Source organism: Dysidea avara, chromosome 1 (assembly GCF_963678975.1).
Source record: "Dysidea avara chromosome 1, odDysAvar1.4, whole genome shotgun sequence".
In the NCBI taxonomy this organism is placed as follows: Eukaryota; Metazoa; Porifera; class Demospongiae; order Dictyoceratida; family Dysideidae; genus Dysidea; species Dysidea avara.
In genome coordinates this window covers 22,356,771-22,382,721 of record NC_089272.1, presented here as the reverse complement: position 1 = coordinate 22,382,721, position 25,951 = coordinate 22,356,771, and the positions used below count along the sequence as shown (strand labels likewise).

The window sequence follows — 25,951 nt, the reverse complement described above, 5'->3', positions numbered from 1 at the left end:
CAAGGAACGTTGATAAACTAAAGCGCATACAACAAAGAGCCACAAAGTTATTTCCAGAATTAGCTCACAATTACCATATGAAACAAGATTATAACCTCGGATTATAACACCTTAACCTATACACTTTGTACTGCTGGAGACAAAGAGAAGATTTGATAGATCTATTGGTTAATCAGCTGAACAGAGTCTTTACTTACCAAACCCATTTTTCACCTTTGTCAATTAATAGTGTCACTAGTGGCAAATATGTAAGCAGCATTGTAGGATCACCCCAAGACTGAAATTCTTTACAAATAGAGTTGTTATAATTAATGGAACAGAGAGAGAGAACAACCATCATTAAGAAGTTCAAAACACACAATTACAAATACCTCTGACACATGTGACTGTGCGTACAAGCGAGTAAAAATAAACCAAAACATACATGACGAATACATAAACATTGAGAATGACTAACTAAATTAAAATGAAGTGTTCCATTCAGGAATTCTGAAAAAGTTTAAGAACAATCTAGAACGAAATCAAATATGGACAGACTATAAGCCTAAGTTTAGCCGATTAACATAATATTTACGAATTAGACAAATTCTAGGTACGCGGCGCCCGCCTTATTTTTGAGAGATCAATGTGCGTGTGCGGCTGGGCAAGGGGGTGTCACTCAGGCTCTTGCTGTAGGTAGATCTGCGACCGCGGTCAAACTCTAAGTCAACGGTCAAGGCCACTAAATAGCTCTTACAGTGGGTCAAGGGTCAAGACGATACGGAAGGTTCGAAACCCACAATCGAAAACTATACGTAGCTATTATCAAGTTTACGGGATTATACGTAACTCACAAGAAGTAAGGATCTCCAAGAAGATGTTTTAAAGCTCCAACAGGCATTCCGCCATAATTATAATGATTTTTCTCTCCCAGCTGCTGGTAGCACGCACTAAGAAAATATTATGCTAGGTTACAAGCGCAGGTGCGTATAGGAAAATAGAGAAATAAGTAGGTCAAAAGTTCGACAAGAAACGCTCAAGTCACAGGTCAAAGACGATAAACGGTGCAAGTCAAAGGTCAAGGTGAAATTTTCCCCGGTCAAGACTTTGACCGCGGTCGCAGATCTACCTACAGCGTGAGCCGACATGACACCATAGATAATACATGTACAGACGATTGCGCGATCTTTGCAACAAAAACCGTCAAGCGAAAACCGAAAACGTGATCCATTTGCTTTGAAAAGCTGCCGAATTACGTAACAAGCTCACGTTTCCATTGACTTCCTGTGTTGCATAGATTCCGCAATCGTCTGTACACAGGTTCTAATAGTTCTTGCGCATCGACAAATTTAAAGCGGAAGTCACGTGTGGTAATTATAGTTTGAAGTTCAAAAATAAATTGATTTGATTGGTCGAAATCCTATGCACGTGATTTCGCTTGTTTTTGTTGTCGCGCAAGGTCTCTTAGAACCGCTGTAATAAAGGGTTAGTTATAAAAACCGGAATCGAAACGGGAAACGAAACGAAATCAGCCCACACTCTAGTAGAGGACAATCACTATATTAAGTTACACTATAATATATGCACGCAGTACCTGTTTATGCATCAAGCAAGACTCCAGGTGGCAGATTTCTCTGCACGGTGATTATCGATTAGAGATATTAAACGCCTGCTCCTATCCGAGGGTCTGGGGACTATACAATAGAAAAGTTCTGTGCTTGGGTAGGTGAGCCGTTGATTGTCCCTTAACCACTTTCATAAGAAGCGTGCCATAATAGCCACAGATGGATCCCTATGGCTTCAGACTCGTCAACCCACTGCAGCCAATCATTACCGTAAACGGTTTGTAATGATCAAGTAGTTATTCCTAGTCACTCCTCTTATAAAAGTGGTCAAGGGACAATCAACGCTCACCTACCCAAGCACAGAACTTTTCTATTGTAGAGTCCCCAGACCCTCGGATAGGAGCAGGCGTTTAATATCTCTATCTAATCGATAAGCGCCGTGCAGAGAAATCTGCCACCTGGAGTCTTGCTTGATGCATAAACAGGTACTGCGTGCATATATTATAGTGTAACTGTGCATAATAATGTGATTGTCCTCCACTATACCGTAGGCTGATTTCATTTCGTTTCATTTCCCATTTCAATTCCGGTTTTTATAACTATCCGTAATAAAGGATTGGCAACGCGCCTATTAAACCTGTAGTGACGTCACGTACAATCCTCGTTACGGTTCGTCATCGAGTTAACGCGCCCTCTCACCCGTTGCTAAACGCACTAGGCTGCTTCATTCCTTGTACCGTAGCAGGGTACTACTGAGTACAGACGTAAAGCTTAGTTCAAACGTAACGGAGCTGTAATCACCAAACCTACTGCTAGAAGTAACACCACTTCAGTGCCAAACACTGGTACTACTAATCAACACTCCTGACGACTCTCGCACTGGCGTGATGAACCATTCCATGTCCATTACATCTGATTTAAGTTATAGTGACCAATGTGACTTTTCTCCTGACCTCTCTATTTACACTACATCTGATACCCCAGATAGTGATTATGACAGTGACGATAACTCTGATAGTGAGTCACCTGACTTTGACTTTCAATCCTTAACAGTCTTTTACACTAATGCTGATCAGTTTCTTAATAAGCATGATGAACTACAGATGTTCATTGCTGGCAATGAACCTGATATAATTCTGATCAGCGAAATCCTGCCAAAGAGCCATTGTAACACTATTTCTTCTTCGAGACTATCCTTGGATGGTTACAATATGTTTTTTAATTTTGATCCTGATGGCTGTCAACCAACCACTAGCACTCGTGGTGTAGGTATATATATTTCAAAAAGAATATCCGTCTTGGAATATCATTTCACAGGCTCCAGCTTTCAAGAACATATTTGGATCTCAATTTCGCTCAAAGGTTGTGATAATTTACTCATTGGGTGTATCTATCGAAGCCCATCTTCTGATTTATTAAGTAGCACTAATTCCCTGTGTGAGCTTCTGAAGTCAATTCCTAGTCTCAAGTTTTCTCATGTCCTAATATGTGGAGACTTTAATTACCCTAACATAGATTGGTCATTACCATCAGCACCAGCTCATTGTGAACAGCTATTTCTTGATACTGTTCAAGATATATATCTCTTTCAACATGTACTGGAACCAACACGACATCGTAGCTCCTCTTCCAGTTTACTTGATCTTGTTTTCACAAATGAAGAAGGAATGATATCTGATATACAACATCTCCCTGGTCTCGGTTTGAGTGATCATGTTTGTCTCAAATTTGTTTTAACATGTTATGGTAAGTACATCCTTGATAACAAGCCAAGGTACAACCTTCATCAAGCTGATTTTGACAGGATGCGGACTTTGCTGGAGGCTATTGACTGGGATGATACATTAAGTTCCTTAGACATTCATCAAGCATGGGATGTATTTGCCTCTCATTATGAGTCAATTCTTAAGGAATGTATACCCTGCCATGCACTTAAAATGAAGAAGAAAAATATTTATATGACACGTGAAGCATTTCGTATAAAGAAGAAAAAATGTAAGCTTTGGAAACAGTATAAGCTATCTGGCACAAGGACAGACTATTCACTATATAGCAAAGCCAGAAATGAGCTGCGTAGTTTGACAAGGTCTCTTCGCAAGTCATATGAAGAGAAAATCGCCTCCAATATTAAAACTAACCAGAAAGTATTTTGGAAATATGTAAACTCCAGATTAAAATCAAAGTCTAGTATCAATTGTCTACAACATGCTGATGGCTCCATGACACACTCCAACACTGAGATGGCTAATGTTTTCAACAATCATTTTGCCAGTGTATATACTAGAGAGGATACATCCTCAGTACCTTCATTTCATCTTGATCACACAGTACCAACACTTAATGATGTCGATATAACACCATCCATTGTACTTGAAAGGTTAGAGAAAATCAATGTAAACAAATCATCAGGACCTGACGGTTGGCCTCTACTCTCATTAAAGGAAACTGCTTTACAACTTAGTGTTCCATTGTGTATACTGTTTAAAAAGTCACTTAGTAGTAGCTGTCTCCCTAGTAGTTGGAAACACGCCCATGTCACACCAATTCACAAGAAGGGAAATCGTTCTGCTGCTGATAACTACCGTCCAATAAGTTTAACGTCACCTATAGTCCGAATTTTGGAGTCAATCATTAAAGATCATATCACACACCACATGCTCACTAACAGTTTATTTTCTCCAAGCCAACATGGTTTCATTGCTGGCAGGTCGTGCACAACACAGCTTCTTACAGCAATGGACTACTGGACCCAATCACTTAATGATGGCTATCCTGTTGACATTATATATTTAGATTTCCGAAAGGCATTTGATTCTGTCCCTCATAATCGACTACTGATGAAATTGAAGGCATATGGCATGGGCGGGTCTCTACTAAGATGGGTACAGAATTTTCTTTCTGGTAGAAGGCAACGAGTTGTGCTTAATGGTGATCACTCTAGTTGGTCCACAGTCTCTAGTGGAGTTCCCCAAGGTTCAGTCCTTGGCCCCATGCTCTTTCTATTATATGTTAATGATATTCCGTTATCTGTGGACAGCCCAATCTTACTATTTGCTGATGATGCCAAGATCTTTCGATCAATTAGATGTGAAGCCGATTACTTACAACTTCAACGGGATATTGATATATTGTTTGAATGGTCGAGAACCTGGTTGCTTAATTTTAATATTAGCAAGTGTTATGTTTTGCATTTAGGTCTCACCCACTCCTATGGAAATTATTGTATTGATGGTAATGTTATAACATCTACTGAGTCAGTCAAAGATTTGGGAATCATCGTTGACTCTTCTCTGAAGTTTCATAACCATACTGCTATAGTAACTGCAAGAGCTAATCGTATACTAGCTGTGATTAATAAATCGTTTGAGTACTTGAACACCAACGTGTTACTCCAACTGTACAAATCCTTTGTTCGTCCCATATTAGAATATGGAAATATTATATGGGGTCCACAGTTCATACTCGATCAGCAGTCAGTTGAAAAAATTCAAAGAAGAGCTACCAAGTTAGTGAGCGAAATTAAAGACTTGCAATATGTTGACAGATTAAACCACCTAAACTTACCATCTCTCAGATATCGACGTCGTAGAGGGGACTTAATTTACACATACAGACTATTTCATAACATGCTGGACATGGATAGCTCATCTTTATTTACCCTTCGATCATCTTCTATAACAAGAGGTCATGATTTAAAGATCTATAAACCACACGCTACCTGCTTGCCACGCCGTCACTTTTATTCAGTAAGAATTATAAATGATTGGAATGGACTCCCATATGACTCAGTTAATGTTCATTCAACCAATTTGTTTAAGACACACCTAGATAGATTTTATTATGATTACCAGTATGATATTGTATAGTTATTTTTGTAGTAGTTTGATTGTATAGATCAGGTTTTTACAGGCTTTGCCTCCTTACCTGTACCCCCAATAATAATAAAAAAAAAACGGACGTACAACTGCTAAAGTGAGTATCTGATGTAATAAAATGGCAGGTTATATAGAGCCGGTACCGGTTACACTATTTTGCCGGCAGTGGAGGGTATAATACTTAGAATGTTACGTGCATTAAAAAAAACTTGTACAAAAAACCTAAGAAAGCGAAAAAAAAAAAGTTGTCTAAGCGAGGGTTCGAACCCGGGCATCCGTACTCATAAGCAATGTTTGTAACGATTATACCACCGGTGCTGCAGCTAGTCATATTATTTAGTTTCTACGTTATAAACATCCGACTGAAGTGACTTCTATATATAACAAGAGTGAAGAAGAAACCAAAGCTGAACCCTAGCCTACCCCTAACGCTAAGGAACTACTTTTCGCATCCCCTAAAGTTGAATGCTCGGGGCAACCTACTAGGCGCGTGCCCTAAAGTTGAATGCTCGGGGCAACCTACTAGGCGCGTGCCCTAAAGTTGAATGCTCGGGGCAACCTACTAGTGCCGGCACAATAGCCGTTAGTGTTTGCAAACCGGTACCGGCTAAATATACACTTAGATAATAAAATAGTGAAACGCACTGTCAGTTTTAACCCAGCGCAAGATAAGGCCCACTGCTTCATGGCTTTTCACAGTTTTGGAGTTTTAACAAGGACACTGAAGTGCTTTTTTCCGAACAATATACAAAGAATTAATCGTAACCATTAGTAGAGTGTCATGCTTTGTTTTGTGTAGGCGTACCACTTACCCAAAGTATGGTTTGAAGCTGTTTCATTGTGCTGGGTTTTGGAGTTTTGTCGTGGTACCATGAGGAGAAGCATCAAGTTACTATTCAGCACAAGAGAGCTCAATGTCATGGTGGTGTTATGCAAATATGCATGAGCTCAAATTCAGATTTGGCATTAGCCATCAAAGTATGTGAAAATGGGATATAAAAGGTGTAGTGGAACAGAGCATGTTTTCAACATGAAGGAGCTGTTGGTGGTAAAGAGTAGTGTATCATGACTTCAAGCCTAGACAGGGAATGATGAGCATATCTATAAATGTAGCAGCTCGCAGCAAATACCATCCACTGGATATCAAGTGACGTCCTTGTGTTTTGTCACAAAAATAGACATTCCCTTCAAGTGCTGGAAACTAATGTGGACTAAGTCTAGCTAGTTCACTTTGTTATAATAACTGATATAAACAATGGACACATATTATACTAGTTATCTGAACTCCTAGGCACCACCTGCAGCTCAGATACCTGATAACTGAAGTTTGTACAAAATCTCTTTACACAATGTTAGTCAATTGCAAAGTATGAAAAATAACTTCTCTAATAGAACACTCGCTACTCTAATAGAGTATTCAATTGTGACATACAGGTTTGGATAACTGAGATTCCACTGTACACCTGTGGAGCATTTGCCAGTAGGTCCCACATCCCAGTGTATAGCAGTCAAGGTAATTATGACTGTGTTACATTTCATTAAATTCAAGCACTAGTAGTAGTATTCATATCAGATAAAACAGCAGCAACATCACAACCCTCAGAGTCAGAAATGACATGGGATTCTCACACAATCTCATAAAGAAATCTTAAATTCTGAACTCTGGAATCACACAAAATCAATGAGGCTTCCAGGTCCAGTATGGCTTGGAGTTAGCTAGATAAATGACTGATGGATGTTCCATTAACTGATCTGTGCAAAGCACACCTGCATCTCCATTGAGGCTGTTGGCTACTCCATTTTGTGCAATAATAGAAGTGTGAAATCCAAGTAAAACCTAGATAAAGATTTATATTATTGAAATTCTAACAAACACTTGAAATCCCTAAACATTACACAATTTAGAGATGTTGGTTGAGAGGTCTGTCATTCAGTGAAATTTTGTTGATCAAAGTTCAGAAATTTGTCAAACGATTACTTTTTTCGGATACTTTCCACATACCTAAAACAACAGCCATTGCGAGATCTTTCATGTAAATATGGCCCCCTTGGTATGGTTTCCTACAAACCATTAGCCCCAGATATAAAAGGAAACCTCACCATTGAAATTTGCTTACTGCACTATTTAGTTGTTCACTCAGTTTACATGGTCATAGCACACAGTAACAGTTGTCAACAGCACATGCATTATTAAGATAGCTGAATTTCGAGGATTTTCTGAGTGACTGACCCCTGGCATTGGTGACCCTAGTCACCCACGCAATACGACACGTGAACAACACGACAAAAACAGAATGGAGTGTTCAGTGAACTCTTGTCCTCCACCACACACATACACACAGCCTAAGCCGACAACTGTACCTATTGCCACCCAAAAAACCAACACTGGGATGCCTGTGCACCACTCAGGCACTATAGTCTTGTGCAGAATCCTCCTGGGACTATATAGATCTCACAGGGAGAGGTCGCAGAACCCAAAGTTCCACAACAACAACCACTAAGTTGGGACAAGGACAGTGAGGCAGCATAGCCAAGTGGCTAGAGCACTAGCCTGGTAATTGAAAGGTTCCAGGTTTTGCAAATTTAGAGTTTCCTTGAGCAAGAAACTTTGTTCACATTGCTCCAGCTGTATACAGTTGGGGACCTGGTGAGCTGTCACAGCAACATCAATGGGTACCTGGCGTTTACTGGGGAAGTAAATTCCCAATATACATACAATATCCATCTCGAGCTCTCCATTAAAAAAAACATTGCCACTGGATACATAAGGTATTTGCTGCTGAAGCCCTAAACGAGCATACAATCGGTTTAAATCCTGGTTTACATAGTCCATCCTTATTATGACCTACTGTAGCTGGCTACCAGGAGCGCATCGAATCCTTGATAGAATTCGATGCTCATGTGAAACGGTACTGAAGACTCCACGACTCACCAAGTTGCTGCCGCGCCCAAAATCCGCTGGTTGATAGCGCTGGTTGATAGCTCACTACGATCGATACTGGTTACATGAGTAGTTCCTCTCTATTACTGGATAGCGAAATAACAGCACTGGGAACGATAAAGCGGAGCATTCATGTCGGGTAGCCGTATCTATGACAATAGACCCGCAGAAGTTACATAATAAGTCACGCGACCGTAACGAGGATTGTCTAATAGTTGCTATGCGCGTTGCCAATCCTTTATTACGTGTATTATCTATGATGACACCTCCTTGCTGGGGAACACTATAAATTCTTATTCACCATTCAGATGGGGATTCTCTGTGAATACGAAGTGTGTAGATCTCGATATGTTGTTAAGAGTGACCTTGGATCACAAGCGTCTGGCGTTATTGCCATTAATTATATTGAGTATCAGTGCTGTAGCGTTCTCACAACCACAACCACCAATACGTGAGTTGAAAAGTTGAGCATGATTTTGTGTACATTGTGTTAGGCTAGCTGATTGTTCCCAGTGCTAGCCATTATTGTAAACAACATACTAGCTATTATCTCTTTTTGCCATCAGGTATTGTCCAGGAACCAGTTGATGTAGTAGCTCTTCCAGGAGAAGATGTTTTACTGCAATGTGTATTTGTTGACAATAGATCTCTGCTAGTAAGTGCAGAGTGGTTTAGAAATGGTGAACCAACTGCAGGCCTGCAAAGGCATTCCGAATTCCATAACCCTGGCACTACTATCACTATTGGGCTTCGAGTACAGAACATAATGAGAGTAGACGATGAGGCTGTATATCACTGCTCACCGGCTGGTCAACCAGATATTACCAGTAAATTGGTATCCATTACTGTCGCAGGTTAGCAACTACATAGCTACTTGTACATAATTATGTACAGTAGCAGTATGTACATATGTGTTAATTGAAGCTTAATTATATCCACAGTACACATATGCACATACACACATATATACTCCATTACTATAGAGGCACCATCTATGGTCCTGACCAGGAGTGGATGGATTATTGGTTATAACTTGATCTTAGGGCCTACAAACATTTTGCCTTACCTTGGCACCCCTCTTTTAACCACATATTGATCCTACATAGGTGGTGCATGGTAGTTGGAGAGGTACACTGAAATTTGTTACATATATAATCCCAAACTTACATTGGATAATTAATAGTGAAGAAACTAGAGTTTATGTGAAAAAATGTTCAAACTCCTACACATGATTATGTATGTTGTAACATAGTTATCTGGCCATACAGTGTACTGCATAAGCAATACAGTACATGTCGGCACTTTGATACTCCCACGCAAAGTGCAATATTTTATAGGAAATGTGCATGCTGGCATTAGGTGGAGATTCCCAGACTAATATAAAAATAGACTCACTTTAGATGTGTGCTGCCAATTGAGGATTACCCTGGAGCCTCAGTAATAATGACACTGGCTTGTGGGGATTGCTGGCATAGTAGTGAGCTTGCAATATCAGATAAAGCAACTTAAATCGCTAAACTTGATGAAAGCTTATGGCATGAGTTTATTTAAATTGCTTGCTTTGATAAAAATCAAGTGCACATGCATGCTCACATATACCTTGTCCTTCAATGGTGAGAGTGTTTGGGAGATTTGGCAAAACATGGATAACAAATTACATTTATTTATATTATGGCTGACCATACTAATATTGTCTTCAGGCACTGCCTTCACACAATATGTGCTTCTTACACAGATGTTCCTGAGTTTTCAGAAAGTGATAACATTGTTTCAGTTCTTAGCACAACCTTTTCTACTGCTACCATTGAATGGATACCAGCTACAACTCTTCCTAACGCTGCTGTTAGCGGATACATTATCCGTGCATATGATGACATGGGCTTGCAGGGAGTTTACCAAATCAGTGATGGCAATACTTTAAACTTTACTATCAGTGAACTTGAACCATCTACTCAATATTACATTAATGTAGTTGCAAGCAACATTGTAGGACAAAGTGCTCCTACTGGAAACATCAGCCTAACCACAAGAGCATTCGGTAAGGACAGTTTATATTTGTATATATGCATTGTTTTATATTTGTATTTGTTACTGACACAATTATTATGATGATATCTCTATAGTCCCCCCATTGCCACCAACAAATGTTGATGTATGTGTGTCATTTGATATGGCCAACAATCCAACCCTGCGAATTCAGTGGCAAGTAAGCATCTACAGTGTATATATGCAGAATCCCAATTACCTATTAAGCATTGTATTGTACATTGCAGGGAGTCTATGTATGTTAGAAAATAGTACAAGAATGGCAAATGTGTACCTAGGCAAAGAAACCAGCTAATTACAATGTGTTCAAATCTCTCTTTCACAATAATTGACTCCTTGTGCCCTACCCTAGTGTGTTATACAACATAATAATTGTGTTACATTCATAATAGAATCCACCTAACGATTGATACCTACACACCTTGGCCATATTAGCTACATGGATTATGCCATAGAATAAGTTCTCCTTTTCAGAAAAAATGGATAATTGTTTAATGGAGGTCTGTTCTTTTTGGTGGGTTCTTGAAGCTCTCCAACAATACATATTCTGATATACCATTTGTTGGCTGTAAAAATCTCTGAGTTGGTTTATATAGCTAATCTAGATGTGTATAGCTTCATTTCCATTGTGAGTTGCTAACAACTTTTTAATGTGTACACGGGTGTGTATATTAGCCATTATTATGTAGTTGGATGATTTTGTTACAATTTTACTGTTGTGCATGATTGCATCAGTGATTTCCCATAAATTCAGGACTCTACATATCTAAAAATATCCTAGCAATATGCATTCAATAGTAACATAGGTCTGTGCACCACTAATGTTCACTAACGACACAAAGTCATTATATGTGTTGATACCATGCATGGTAGCAAAGGCCTACTTAATTGCTTGTAGAAGAATAACCTGTTAAAATGCATGGAAAATTAAACTGTTGTGTGATGATCAAGTTACATTATCTATGTGAGTGAAACTCCACATAGTGGCCAACTTTTAATGCCAAGCACACTGCTTATGTACTTCACAAGTAAACAAATCCACCTTCGTTTAAGCTTATTTAATTGGCACATGTGTTTTCAGTATATGCTGTGGGAATGTATGTCTTGTTATGACTCGGCACATTGTACACCTCATTTTAACACAATTATTTTCTGCAACATACTATTGGTTACATAGGATGTCTTCATGACTATATAAGTGCTATAGTAGCAAACTTTTGTTCGTTTGATGTGCCTACACCCGAATGGCATAACTGTGTATAATTTTTCAGTGTGTACACATGAATGACCTTTCTTATGTAGGCATCATCAACTGTGTTTGATGATCAAACTAATCAATATTACATATATTATGGAAGAAACAGTAGTGCTACAAAGCAAAGAGTGAGGTTTGACTCCACCAGTGCAATCATAGAAATTAATCAAGATGACTTAAATGAAATATTATCTGTACAAATATCTACTGTTAATGAAAATGGAGAAAGTTTGCTATCAGATCCTGTTCTGCAATGTACGTAAGATAGAAGACATGTATACTAGCTTAATAATGTATAATTTATTCTACAGATATCAACCCACTGCATTCAGTTGAACAGCTCAAAGTCACCTCATCATCAGCAACACTACAATGTCAACTGGCCTGCATGACAAGTGGTCTTCACTGTAGGATAGTATCACTAAAAACTAATTCAACTGAAGTTACAGTAACCATTACAAATCAGATTAATCAACAGCAGCTAATACTTCAAGGATTAGAACGGCTCACTATTTATAACTACTGTGTGTCAGCATTTGTTAATAATACTACTACTGGATTTCAAGTATGTGGAATACTTGAAACAGGTTAGTATTATGTGGTGTAGCCATGTTTATGGTGTAGTTCAATGTACTCACTACTGTACATGTGCTTATGGGCCCACCATGAATAAGTAATATGACTACCTTATACCCCCATCAGACACCACAAAGAATCTTGTGGAATGCCAGGTTGACACTAAAAGAGGGACGCTTAATCACCAAAATATCCAGCAACTCCCTAATTAGTACTCTCAAGGTGATTCAGCAGCATAACAATGCTCAAAAGTGGATTATACCCCAAAAACTCTCTTGAACTTTTAAATAACTAAAAATGGAAGGAAAAAAATCCAAAGGTGTTAACGTGATAAGAAACGCAATTGAAGCAAATATTACAAAGGTAATTGTCAGTACTAGGATTCCATGAATAGGAAGGAAACCTTGGTACTTTTCATAATGATCAGGAAACCTATCAAAACCTACTGTATATACATACACACTGTAATATGAACTAGTGATAATTACAAGTGTGAACTGATCTCTAAAGGTTGTAATGGCACAATTTATGGACACAGCATAATAAGATCCACATCAGTGACAGCACCACCTTCCCGACCTCTAGTCTTATCACGTTATATTAACTATATCATAAATTACCAAACATTACAATGGTCAAGAAAAATATCTATCAATTTTAAGGACTGTTATTTTTTTTGCTATGTTATACATTCGCAGTATAAAATTACTCACAAATCAAACAATTTGTAAAGTAGTTTAACACCTGATAGTGACATTTTGTGGTTTATTTTATGTACTAGGCTTGTTCATATCACCTGGTTACATTAACTTAATCATTATGTAGTGATATTATAGTTACAACCTAGTGTAACACACCCTTGAGTCTTCCCATAGCTTAAAGTATATGTGTGTGTGTTTGGCACATAGTTACAAATTTATTTGCTAATTATGTATATTCCACTTCTTTTAATTTTAGGAGAATTTCAGCCTCGAACCGAAGCATCATCAGGTACCTTCCACGCACATACACATGTGAATACTAATTTGCCATACTGATTTATGCTACAGTATGTACATACCTGAACTTTACACATTTTATACATAGCAATTACTGAATCAATTTAAAAAATATATTCTTATCATTCCTAGAAGCTACAGTTTGTTGTCCTTGTCAACTAAATGATATTTACTAATAATAGTATAATAAAATGATCAACATTAATTGACAAAGACGATCAACAGTACAAGTACATATTGTTTCTCCTTATGTTTGCAATGTCTTTTACAGGCAGTGGATCATTGTCAAATGGTGTTATTGCTGGAATCATTGGTGGTATCATTGTGATAACCTTGGTGATAATAATTTTAGTTGTTTCAATGGCATGCTTCTACTGTAGAAAAGGTAAGCAATATTGGATACTCACTTCGGATATGCTGTTGTTTATTGCTTACATAAAATGAGCCATACGTACTTAAAGACAATGCATATGGTATTTATAAAAATAGTTGAATACCATGTATGCTTGGTTTGCACAATTATAATATACATACTGTTCTGATACATATGCAATAATAATTTAATGCTATATATTTACTGTACATCTTTATGTTTTTCTTACAGCTAAGCAGTCTGAAAAAAGGTATGTACTGTAGATTACTGCACTACAAAAGTAAATCATATCAATTGTTTCTTTTTTATAATATAGAAACATCTCAAACATATACTCAACAACAGAATCTAATCATACTAGCAATTCTTCATTCCAGCAAACTAAACCCCAGGTACTGAAAAATGTGGTTATAATGAAATTGAAAATGTTAAATTGTATGGAGTAAGTGTGTTATATGGTAGATATGGCTCTTACTATAAAGAATACAGATTTTATTCATTTAATCCAAGTATATATACTAAATGAAGTTTATAACTATTATGTATGTGCATATTTCTTGTACAACTTTAAATCATTATACTTAGAAGCAAAACTATATTTAGCATTTCATAAATTTACTGTTCTATGCTGTATTGAAACTGTAATTCAGGTGTAGTTCACATTATGTATTTTTATGTTCAGATGAATTATGATGATTTACATATCAACCCTGCCTCCAAGCCACCTGGTTTGTTAGTTCCATATTCTGAAGTGGTATTATCGAAAAATAAAATAAATGATGATAAAAGGACTGGATCATTAAAGGTACTGCACTTCTGTTTTTTTTTATTATTATTATTTGTTTAAAAAATTAGTTGATAAAAAAGGCCATGGGTTTCTAAAACTAAAGACCTTGAAAAAATTAATGCAATACTAGCAACAGCTCTACTAGAAAGTGGTGTACAAAGTTACTATTCAGGTGCTGCATTTATTTCCATAGGCAACGTTAAACCATGGTTACTTTTCTATTTTTAAAAATTGTTGTAAGAACACTATATGTGACCGGATTTCACATAACAAGGCTTCCACACACACAAAATCAAACTTACGTTTTTACCAGAAATGGATTGCTGGCCTAATACACTATCATATTCCACACTGTACTTCCTTCAGGACTGGCAAGTCTGGTTTCTGTGGCAGCTTTCTTCCGACCCTGTCAAAGCCACGAGTGGGAGATTGGTGCCATTCAATGGCTTTGGCTTTGTGATAATGGTGTGTAGTGAGCTGGGACTTCACAGAGAGCTCGCCAATAGTGTTCTCAGTCAATTTGGAGTGATTTGAGGGCCATGGAGGGCCATGGAGAGCCCAAACTTGGCCTCTGGATTCCAATCGTCTTCTTGCTTCATTTTATACCCCTATATTAAGCCCACCCACTGCCCCCCACCCTCCCACCCTATTACTATCACCTGTAATATTATTACCCGCTCGAGAAAAGCTGCCAAAAACAGGGCTAATTTTGGGTATCAGAAATGTATACACCCACTCAGTGATAGCTAGTAAATAGATGCATACTTGGTGCAAATTTTGTTTGTACAGCTGTAGGCACTGGGAAGTTATTACACAGTGATTTCTTAAAATCGCCATATCTCCTAATGAAGCTTTGTGCATCGATGCCGGGTTTTGTCAAATTCAGTCACATATACACTTGTATTAATAGAATTATTGCAATCATGTTATTAAAAAAGAAACAGCAGATGATAGCTCTCTTGTTCACTTATATATCTCTTTATCTCCTTCCTATCATAAAAGCTTTCCCAAGAACAACACTTCTACTCAATTTAACAGTGACATTAACGTATAAATTTGAACTCTTGTAGTATGGCTACTAATCAAATGCGGTTACAATTTGAAATGCAGTATTTTAACCAAGCAAGTAGGTTGGTGAGATACTAAGCAAATACCACATAGAGAAAAATGTATACGTTGTAGAGACAAATATTCTCTGATACATTGTGTGTATAAATATATAGAATAGGTAGCTGAAAACAGCAGCACGCATATAGCGTGTAATATCGTAGATAAATTTGGTAATCTTTTCTCTTTAGGTTATTCTTAACATGTGAAGTACTTTGTAGTTTTAATAATTTATATCTTCTATTTTTAGCAAGTGGAATATGCTGATTTGGATTGAAGTTCATCAGGAGAAAGCATTGTACCAGCTCCAGCAATGGACAATAAAAGAGTAGTGTATGCCACAATGAATGTTGTATAATATATCAGCAATGTGTTACTTAACAATGAATGATGTACGTATGTAATGTAACTTTGATAATATATGACTCTCTGTATCATACTGTAACAATTAGGCAGCAGCAAGTTAAAGACATATTTTCTTTTGGGAATTGAAATGAGCATGTGAACAGAAAATAGTAATAGTACAATATATCTGATAGCACACACACACACCCATGCACGCACGCACACACACACACACACACACACACGCACACACACACACACCATTGAAGTGCCACTGGATGATGCTTCCTACTATTGGTAATGGACCAAACCATGGCTATCTTTTCTTCCCTTTTGGACATGTCATTTGACACTTGTGTCTGGCGATGTCCTGTCTCCTTCGAAATTCATTCACAGTGGCAAATTTCACAAATAAACTGTGCAGAAAGTGCAGTGTTGTACCCTATTCAGTCTTTCCTGGCACACATCTCTTTACACGTTTCTGTCTTTGGCAAGGCGGTGCCAATCAGCCTCAGCAATACTGAACCTCTTCTGGTCCTGCCTTACCTTGTCTCTCCAACGGAGCTTGGCTCCATGTGCAGGCTGAGGCTGTGGCAACCACCCAAACAGCAGTCTCTTAGGGATCCTAACATCATCCATTCTTGTTGTGTGACCAAGCCAACACAAACATCTAACAGATAACAATTTAAACTCTGCAGCATCTTCATTAAACACTCTAGCAACCTCCTCTATGTCTTGTCTAGTATACATCTACCACACCATCATCAGCAAACAGTAGTTCGGTTATCTCAAAACTCCATGGCTTCCTTGTCCTTTCACCAACCAACTTTCCACCATACTTATAGAATACCTTCACACTCTGAGCCTTACAACGGTCCCACCAACACTCGATCACCCGATTCAGGGGCGTCAGAGTAAAAGTGAAAGTGGCAAGGCTCAGCATGCCCCAGGAAAATTTTAATATTGCACATTTGAGATGCTATTTGGAGGCACTCTTTGGGCTGTAGTACTACATGCAAGGTGCTAGCTAGTTAGTTAGCTAGTGTACCTGACATATGTTCAATGATAAAATTAAACTGGAGACTGACTAAAAACCACCTCTATTACACTGTTTAACTCTTAAACCTTATCATTTGAGTTTATTAATTATTAAGAGATAAACTGTAAGGAATGTTTCCAAAGCAGCTACAAAGAGAAACAAAGAAAGACAGGTTCTCAGATAAAGACAGGTTATTTTATTATTTTATTTTTTTCATTGCTTTACAGATACACATGTGGAATTACAAAGATGGTGAGGTACAAAGAAGATAGGTGAAAAGTGATATGAAGGACAAATGGCAATCAATTCCAAAAGCCTATAAAAACTAGTATTGCATGCTAACTAATCTTAGTTTTGGCCTCATCAAGTTTAAGTGTTTGTTTTTTTTTATTTCAGCAAAAAAAGTGGTGAGGCTCTGGAGTCTGGCCTCACTATTTGCACCTACTCTGATGCCCTTGACCCAGTTAAATTACAAAGCAAACAATGTTGGTGCAATAGTACAGCCTTTGTTAAATGCTGAACTTGTACAACTATTGACTGTAACTTCTGCCTCAATGCCATCATGCAGTGACCTCAACAAGTTAATCATCACCTTAAATACACATAACTGCTCTAAAATTTTCAATAGTGCACATCTTGGGACGGAATCATACACCTTACTCAAGTCAACGAACAACATGAAAAGCTTACTCTGATGTTTTTCCAACAACTGCATCTACACACCCCCTACCACTACAAAAACCACACTGAAATCAGACAATAATTCATCAGCATCTCCTCTGAAAAACTTTGCCAAAAAACTTGCCTATGGCATCCAGTAAGCTAATCCCTCTCCAGTTGTTACACTGTGTAATATCCCCTTTCTTAGGTACTGGTACCTACAATGCATCACATCATCCTCCCATACAGCAATGAACAGACAGACAGACACAAACACACACTTCTTGACTGCCTGTCCCAGATTTTTCTTTGATCCAGTCCCCCATCCCCCTTGGGAGACACCCACCCACCTAATACTGGGTGACCTCAGATCAGATGAATGAATAGACTCCCAAGGAGGGTGGATGGTCCACTGACAATAGCAGGAACCTGAGTATCTTCCTACATCTAGATGCGATGTGTGAATGGCGTTAGCCCTGTTGTTGGCTTGCAAAGCCAACTCCAGGGTACTGCCTGTTCCCCACCATATGGTCAGGACCAAAGCTGCTACCATTAACCATACCACCAGAGTGGCATGTTACCAGGCCCACCACCACACACACACACGCACACACACATGCAAGTGCACAAGTTTATAATCTCTGACACTGTAGAGTCTCTTATATACAGATGCTCACTTAACAAGCTACAAAATTAATGAAAATCACAGTATGTCTCTGCTGATATTAATCATAAAGAAAAACAGACATCAGCATTGTTGACATGTAAATATTCTTGTTTGACTATTGAAACATTACGTGTATCATGTTTACTGGACAGTTCAAAAGCTATAGTGTCACATGAATTTCATGCATGCATACATAGTGCAATATCCCTTCTCCAATTAGCGGTGGAGTCACACAGTAAGCAGGGTAGACCACATGTTACATTTGAACAAATATTTGCCAACCGAATGTTTCAATTTTTTCACAATTACAACGTGCAATACAGTACTTACATAAGGTGCAAAGGAAAATATAGAAGCCATCTTTGGTGTAAATTGATCATGTCATGTCCACAAGGAAAGAGAACGGATGTGATTATCATGGGAGTACCTTTTGGCGGTTAAAAGGAAAACGATGAAACTAACACCAATCTAGCATACAATTATTGGTAGAGTCTTTTAGGTACACAACAATTGAGTCAGGTACCTCCGCACCTAGAAATTTTACACTTTTTAGCCACTGAACCACTGCTTCCAGTTAGTTATCTATCATTTTTAATTTCTAACTTTGAACTATAGTGTCAGTCTTAATGGACATGCTAGACATGTTGTAGTAACAGTGCAAAAAAAAATTATTAGGGTATTACTAAGTTTTAGACAATAGCAATGCAATATAGATACAACTGTGATGCAGCCCTCAAAAAAAAAAGCAAGGGCACTTCAAAACCAAAGGTAGCAGCCAATGTCTTATAAAAATCATGTTTGACATGTGCAGCAGAACACAAGTTTGCTAGTTAGGTACCATTACAGAGGGATTGCTTGGTTGTATGCACAATTTAGATTTTTTCTAATATATGTACACTCTTACCCCTTGGGCCTGCAGCCTTTGGGGTTCGGGTATATATATCAGCAAAATCCCTTGTAGCCATGGTATAATTATTACATATAATTATACAGTGTTGGGACAGTTACTTTTAAATGTAACTCGTTACATATTATTTACAATTGAACTATTTAGTTACAGTTACATATTATCCATATAATTAGGCACCAGCCTATTATGCCGGCATAATTTTGAGCATAATAGGTGCCTGAAAGCATCAAGCATAATGCTAGCATAATAATTGACATACTGTAGCTAAGCATAAATGCATGCCACAGAATAAGGTTGACTTACTTATATGGCATTAAGTAGTTATCTGACATGACTGTTATTATAGTTTACAATGCAGCCAAATTCTTAATGCACAGCGAGTACTTAACCAGTTGTTCATAAGCCAAAGTTTGTTACTATCCATAGAAAGTAACAAAACATTGGAACTGTGGCAAAACTATTTGAGCATAATTATGAGCATAATAGGCAAAAATTTTGAGCACTGCAGCATAGCATAATAGGCAAAATTAAAAGTATAATAGGCTGGTGCCTACATATATAATAAAGTAACTGTAATATTATATATTACTTTGTGTCCACAGCCTTAAGCTGTCATGTGTGAAACTACCATTTTATCATGTGACATGATTGCGTTGTTGGACAATGTGCCAATCTTGGTTATAAGCAAGAAGCTGGTGAATAAGCTTCATTCAGTATATAGGCTTTGTTACTTCATAGTGGCTAGGCGTTACTCAGTGGATTACTAACGAGATTAGTAACTTTGTTACTTAAACTAATAATATTATGTAATATTAGACTCATTACAGTAACTTCATTAATTAGATAACGCGTTACATTTGCATGTAAAGTAACTTGAGTTATATTACCTGTTTTTACAGCATATTTCGTTACATTACTTTGTTACCACAAAAATAATAATTATTACGTAACGCATTACTTATGTAACGCGTTACCCCAACACTGAATTATACCACCATATTATAAACTGCAACAAAATACTGGTAAATTACTGACATGACTTCAGCTTGTAAAGTATTGAAAGTAACTATATTGTGCAATTAAACTGTACAAATGGTATTATACCTAATTTCAACTTTCAAGGCATTCTTGCTGACCCAAGAAATTGTAAATTTTCATGATCAGTGGTTTGTACTATGAGGTTTCAATAAATTGACAATACTAACTTTGATATTCATGCATGTTAAGTTATTCAATAATATAGTTACTCATCACCAATCTACAAATATTTGTGACCTCAAGCCAATCGTATTACATACTAAATCTTTACATGGTTTGTTTATGTAATTGCACTGAAAAGCATCCAACTAGATGCTATGAAGAGAAGTCATTAATATTCCAAGTAGCTAATCAGATCAGCTAACATTAAGTACAACACTTTAATCATATTTTGTGTATTAACAGAAACAAGAAACCAGTTAAGTGTAACAACTAGAGCATTCAATCAGACCAAGAAGTCTTCAAGTAATATAAAAATGGCCAGGCAGTACTAAATACAAATAGAGGATTTAAAAGTAGTGAAACAAGGGAATAGCAAACAAGTAGTGAAACAAGAGAGGTTGTCTATACCTGCAGATATACATTTAAGTATATAGGAATTAATGTCCATTAGTATATCTGCAGGTAGACAAACTCTCTTGTTACACTACTTTTTGCTACTTGCTTGTTTCATTATTTTTTTCCTTTGATCCTTAATCCAGGGGGGGTGGGTGGAGCAGGCCAAAATTAAGGGGGCTAACTTTGACAGTGAAACTTACATAGTAGGATTTTAAGTATACAACAAATTGTTGTTATTTGTGGAGGTAATTTTCATATTTTAGAAACCCTAAGAACCTATTTTAGATCATTAATTTTATATAGGGTTTTTGAATAAATTGGGTAGCTACTTAAGAAATGTAAAGGTAACTGTTCTATTAGAGTAGCCAACTGCTCTATTAGCTTTGCTTACATGCATTACCCAATAAAAGTTTGCATGCGAGGGTGTTTGTGGGGGGAATGGGGGGTGTCCCGTTTTCACCACCTATGCTCTTCCAACTTAAAATTCCTAATTTTCTTCTGTTTGTTTACTCTATTGAAAACAATATCGTGTATGCTACTTTATTGGGTACAGTCAGCTATGATTATGAGACTATGATGCACAGTTTCATCATTGCTGCAAGTGTTGTTCATACACCCATGCATGTTGGATGGGAAATACACCTCTGTATATTGAAAATACGATAGTGTAAGAGGGAAAAACATTCCATTGACATAATATTATGTAACCATGCCCACACACATGCACAAGAAAAAGCTGCATTACTGAATTGTACACAATTAAGTAGAAAATAGAAAAAAAAATACACATGCACGTTGTGTTGAGTAAGAACAGCAACGATTAGTCAATGGAGAAATTAAAAGTAAAAGAAGTACTCTCTAATTCCTTACATAAACTACTAAGTGACTGACTATGTAAGGATGAAATATGATCACCTAAGACTGGACTTAATTTATCATCAAAGCTACTATCCCCAACAGAACAAGTTGATAACTTGGTACTCTTTCTATGAAAGTTACCAGCAGAAGAAATATGTTTGTGATCAGGTATTTTCAACTTGCTACTTGTACTAGGTAAAGGCCTCTCTTTCATTTTTTGCTTGTAATCTCCAAACTTTTGCCTCATTATCTGCCGTTTTCGTGGCACTGGAGTTTTACTTGATTGCAACAGTTTAATGTACTTCAGTGTCTCTTCTTTTTGCTGTTTTGTAACTGTTTTACCACTAATAGCCATTTCTAATTGTGTTACACACCACGCTATATCATCTTCTAGTGAACTGATTGGAGTATCAACAGTGTTCTTAGTTGATGCAGAATTAGCAGTCAGTATTGTACTTGTAGCACATGGTTTTTTGTCAACACCAGCGTTGCGAGGAGATGGTGATGGCATTACCACACTAGATGCACTTTGCACTGCAGTATCACAAAATTCACCACTTTTGTGAACATGTCCATCCTTTACATAGTGAGGTTTTTGTGAGATAGTGTTTATCTCCCTTTTCCCTTTTTTTCTTTTCTGAGTCTTAGCTGACATATTAAAACTACATGAAGACAACAGCAATGTTAATAAACAAATGTACACATACCACAATTGTGCATAAAGAAATAAATATACATAGCTTGTTGTGCAAATCAAGACATGGTAGTGTGTCATGCAACCCAGGGAAGCTGATGTCGGGCAAGTCTTTGTATCCACAGAAACAGACCATTTCCTGAAATTTCCTTGAGAAACAACACCTCTCATACTTAATTAATAATCTGGTAATCTCTGAGATGCACACCTTTGAAGTTTTTTTTGTAACAGGAATTGTCCGTATTTTCCATGGCAACTGAATAGATTGCAGAGGTGCTTCTCCTGGTGCACACGAATTATCCGTTTTTTTTCGTGATGACTGGATTGACTGCAGAGGCGCTTCACCTACTGTTCTTCATTTGTAGCCCTGTGTAATGGGCTTAGCATAGCTGAAAGCGAAACATATGGCCACTTCACTTTCCAGTCAGTAATTGAGGGATTAAATAATATATCTGCAGGTGTAGGCAACCTCCCTTGTTTCCCTACCTTTCTTATATGATCCCTAATCGAACTTAAAATTCTTAATACCTGTATAAGTAATTAACTAGTTACATCCCTTATAACTAGAGTTACAATAGTTACATGGTTGCAAGTAATTAAAAAACCAAACTGCACAAGAATTTTAGCACCATACAATAAGTAGACACATTCTGTGTACTGTACTACAAGATTTGGGCTGTGTAACAAGACAGGATTTTAGTTGAAACTGAGCTGAATTTGTAAGTAATTAATATTTGGACCATATTATGAAACTATACATTAGATTTGTTAGTACACAGATATATAACATACACCACAAACTGCTTTGATTGTTGGGCCATGATTCTATACCAACACAGCATCACTATGATCTGTACTGAAAAAATACATACTTACAAGCATGCATATAGCATCTCATGCAACACGTACTGTAGGTCAATTTGCAGCCAGTGGCGTAAGGCATTACCTTGACATCAGACTACTTTGCCCACCAGCAGAGCATTTAGCTGGATTAAAGTTAGCTACTCCATTATTGTACACAGTGGCAGAGGAAGTAGATGTGAGGACAGAGGAAGTAGTTGATGTGAGAACAGGATAACTAGAGCATAGAATCTCTGGCAGCAGGGGTTGGGGCACAGTCCCTCAGAAGCTGTAGCCATTTTAGTTTTTATGATGTCTTAAACTTCACCAGAACAAAGGTACAGTAGGACCTCAATTATCTGAATCCTTGATCATCCAAACAGTAGCAGTGACTGTTATTCATCTGAACTAAATCACTTATCTGACCACCTTTGTGATTGAACTGGAACACAGGTGTTCGGATAATGGAGGTCTCACTGTACTTATAACAGGCCATACAAAAACTTAGCTGTTGACTATAGGGTAAATAACTATAGGGTAAATAAACATACAGCATTTATAAGCAGTACAAAACAGCATTTAGACAACTTGAAGTAGTTGGTACATTGGTGAGATACCAGCTCTCAAAGTCAGGTCAGTGGTTCAATTCCCACTGTAGGCAAATTTTTTGTGACTACTTTTAGGACGTTTTATAAAGCTTCTGAATGCTCTATTAGAGTATATAGATCTTTTTCATGGTTTACAGTTCCACTCCAGGAAGGATAATTTTGGCGAGATATCATTCTGAGGAGAGCTTAAGCCCCTAGCCCCCCCCCCCCCCCCCACCTTTCTGCTGCCTATGATTTTGTACAAGAATAGATAGCACAACTTACACAATACTAACCGTGTTATTTTCACCAATGTTTTTCTAGATGTCTAACCACGTAGACACTACTTAATGATAGTTCAAACAGTATGGAGTACTTGTTCAGTCAGCAATAGGCCTTATCCAAAACTACGCAAAGCTATATAAGTACCACATACTATCTGTTTCATGAACGCTACACTTTCATTTCATTTCCACATCGCGTCCATGATATTTTAGCTGGGAGTGTAGTTTTTACAGGAGCCTATTGGAGAATGGTGAGTTGAACGTACAAGAGTAGCTCTAGCTTTGTGAGACATAAGTATGTTGTTTTTCCGTTAAAAATGTTGCGGTCTAAGATGGCAAAACCCAGGAATAAAGATTAGAAGTTTGGTTTTTTGATAACATGCACTAAATAGAATTCGCATAAAGGATATATATGTTATCACGTTCAATCTAGCATTTGGTGTTGTTTCAATTAGCCTACATGCTTTTACATTGCCTATCTTAATGGCAGACTGCCAATTTACAGTACATTAAACAAATCTATGGAAGTTTCTAATTAGCGCACGCAGCGAAATAAACCTGCTTTGAGGCATCATTCCTGGGTTTTGCCACCTTAAAATGCTATAATAACAATAAAACAACATAGTTGTATCTCATAAAGCTAGAGCTACTCTTATAGGCTGAACTTACCATTCTCCCATAGGCTCCTACACCCCCAGTTAAAATATCACGGATGCAATGCGGAAATGAAACAAAAGTATAGCATTCATAAAATGGATAGTATACAGCACTTGTATGGCTTTGTGTAGTTTTAGATAAGGCCCATTGCTTTATTTTCATGTTTTTTTTTGTTTCTAAGCTGACAACTAAAGTGGCACTGTCAGGGCATAGTCATCACGTGATACAATAAAAGCTTGTGTTTTAATTCAGGTTTCTTCCTAGTCTGGTATTAATTCCACAGTCTAATTGATCTAGGGAAGAATGAATTACTGTACTGATTGGTCCTTGCATAGATATAATGAAATCTTTGGTCATGTCCTCTGGTGTTAGAAGATTAAATCAACAGGAGATATATCAATGAGATTATGAACAATTTTGCAGAGGAGGGTGATGCGGTATTCTAAGCTGGGAATATTAAGGTCAATGAGCATGTTAGTTACGCTGCTGAAACGCGAGAAGTCAGCCATAATGAATCTGGTAGATTGCCTCTGTACTCGTTCAAGATTATCAATGTCTCTTCTGATGTGAGGGGACCAGACAGGATTGGCGTATTCCAAGATTGGTCTTATCATGGCATTATAACATTTCAATTTGATTTGAGTTGGGCAGGATTAAGATTTCTCTGTAGGAATGCTTTGACTGATAGAGCTTTGGATGTGATGTTAGTAATATGTGTGGACCAAGACAAGTCATTGGTGATTGTAAAATATTTAGTAGATGAAACTTCTGTGATAAAGATGTCATTAATGGTGCAGTTGTACGTGATCGGATTGTGTTTACGAGTGATTTCCATGAATACACTTTATCAGGATTAAAAACATACCAGATTTAGTACCCCATTGTGATAAGGAGTTGAGATCATTTTGAAGTGATAAACAGTCGGATGTAGAGTGAATAACAGTATAAAGTATGGTATCGTCAGCATACAGACCAATGTTGGCATTGATTGATAGTGGTAGGTCATTAATATAACATAAAAATAATAGAGGGGCTAAGATTGTCCCTTGGGGGACACCCGAGTTAACTGCATGTGATTCACTGGTTGAACCGTCAAGAATTACTTGTTGATGCCTACCGATGAGGAAGTTTTGTACCCATGTTAGCAGTTCCCCTCTAATACCATAGTAGGATAATTTGTTACATAAACAGTGATGGGGGACTTTATCAAATGCCTTAGATAGATCTAGAATAATGATATCAATGTTGTGATTCACATGATCTTCTAGATCGGAAACCATGTTGTTGGTCGCAGAGAATATTTATTGATTCT

General features: G+C 37.5%; 2 protein-coding genes and 1 long non-coding RNA gene across 4 annotated transcripts; 1 reads left to right on the top strand and 2 right to left on the bottom strand.

The window, feature by feature from the left end:
• Positions 1–6,640: 6,640 nt before the first annotated feature.
• On the bottom strand, positions 6,641–8,566 carry LOC136259365 (uncharacterized). The gene is made up of 2 exons (XR_010703244.1): positions 8,352–8,566; positions 6,641–7,256 (listed from the first exon to the last, which is right to left on the bottom strand). It is a non-coding gene; the product is annotated as an uncharacterized lncRNA (long non-coding RNA).
• On the top strand, positions 8,392–15,936 carry LOC136259353 (contactin-5-like). Of its 2 annotated transcripts, XM_066052852.1 has the most exons (12): positions 8,401–8,811; positions 8,927–9,214; positions 10,096–10,398; positions 10,484–10,566; positions 11,709–11,916; positions 11,973–12,248; positions 13,195–13,227; positions 13,507–13,620; positions 13,840–13,858; positions 13,925–14,000; positions 14,291–14,413; positions 15,753–15,936. In XM_066052852.1, exons 1-12 carry the CDS (start codon positions 8,709–8,711, stop codon positions 15,777–15,779), a joined length of 1,653 nt encoding a protein of 550 aa, XP_065908924.1. In that variant the 5' UTR covers positions 8,401–8,708; the 3' UTR covers positions 15,780–15,936. The 2 variants fall into 2 exon arrangements, 1 of the variants encoding a protein (XP_065908924.1); XR_010703243.1 differs by lacking the exons at positions 14,291–14,413; positions 15,753–15,936 and having other exon boundaries at positions 8,392–8,811; positions 13,368–13,620; positions 13,925–13,941.
• Positions 15,937–21,539: 5,603 nt separating this feature from the next.
• LOC136268452 (UPF0488 protein CG14286-like) lies at positions 21,540–22,232 on the bottom strand. The gene has a single exon (XM_066063834.1). It carries the CDS (start codon positions 22,230–22,232, stop codon positions 21,540–21,542), a length of 693 nt encoding a protein of 230 aa, XP_065919906.1.
• Positions 22,233–25,951: the final 3,719 nt, after the last annotated feature.

What these genes read in the sequence shown, in the direction of transcription:
- LOC136259353 (XM_066052852.1), top strand. Translation starts at nt 8,709, where the DNA reads ATGTTGTTAAGAGTGACCTTGGATCACAAGCGTCTGGCGTTATTGCCA. An exon ending in TCGAACCGAAGCATCATCAG is followed by an intron (nt 13,228 to 13,506) that starts GTACCTTCCACG and finishes TGTCTTTTACAG; the next exon opens with GCAGTGGATCATTGTCAAAT. An exon ending in TCCAGCAAACTAAACCCCAG is followed by an intron (nt 14,001 to 14,290) that starts GTACTGAAAAAT and finishes TTTTATGTTCAG; the next exon opens with ATGAATTATGATGATTTACA.
- LOC136268452 (XM_066063834.1), bottom strand. Translation starts at nt 22,232, where the DNA reads ATGTCAGCTAAGACTCAGAAAAGAAAAAAAGGGAAAAGGGAGATAAAC.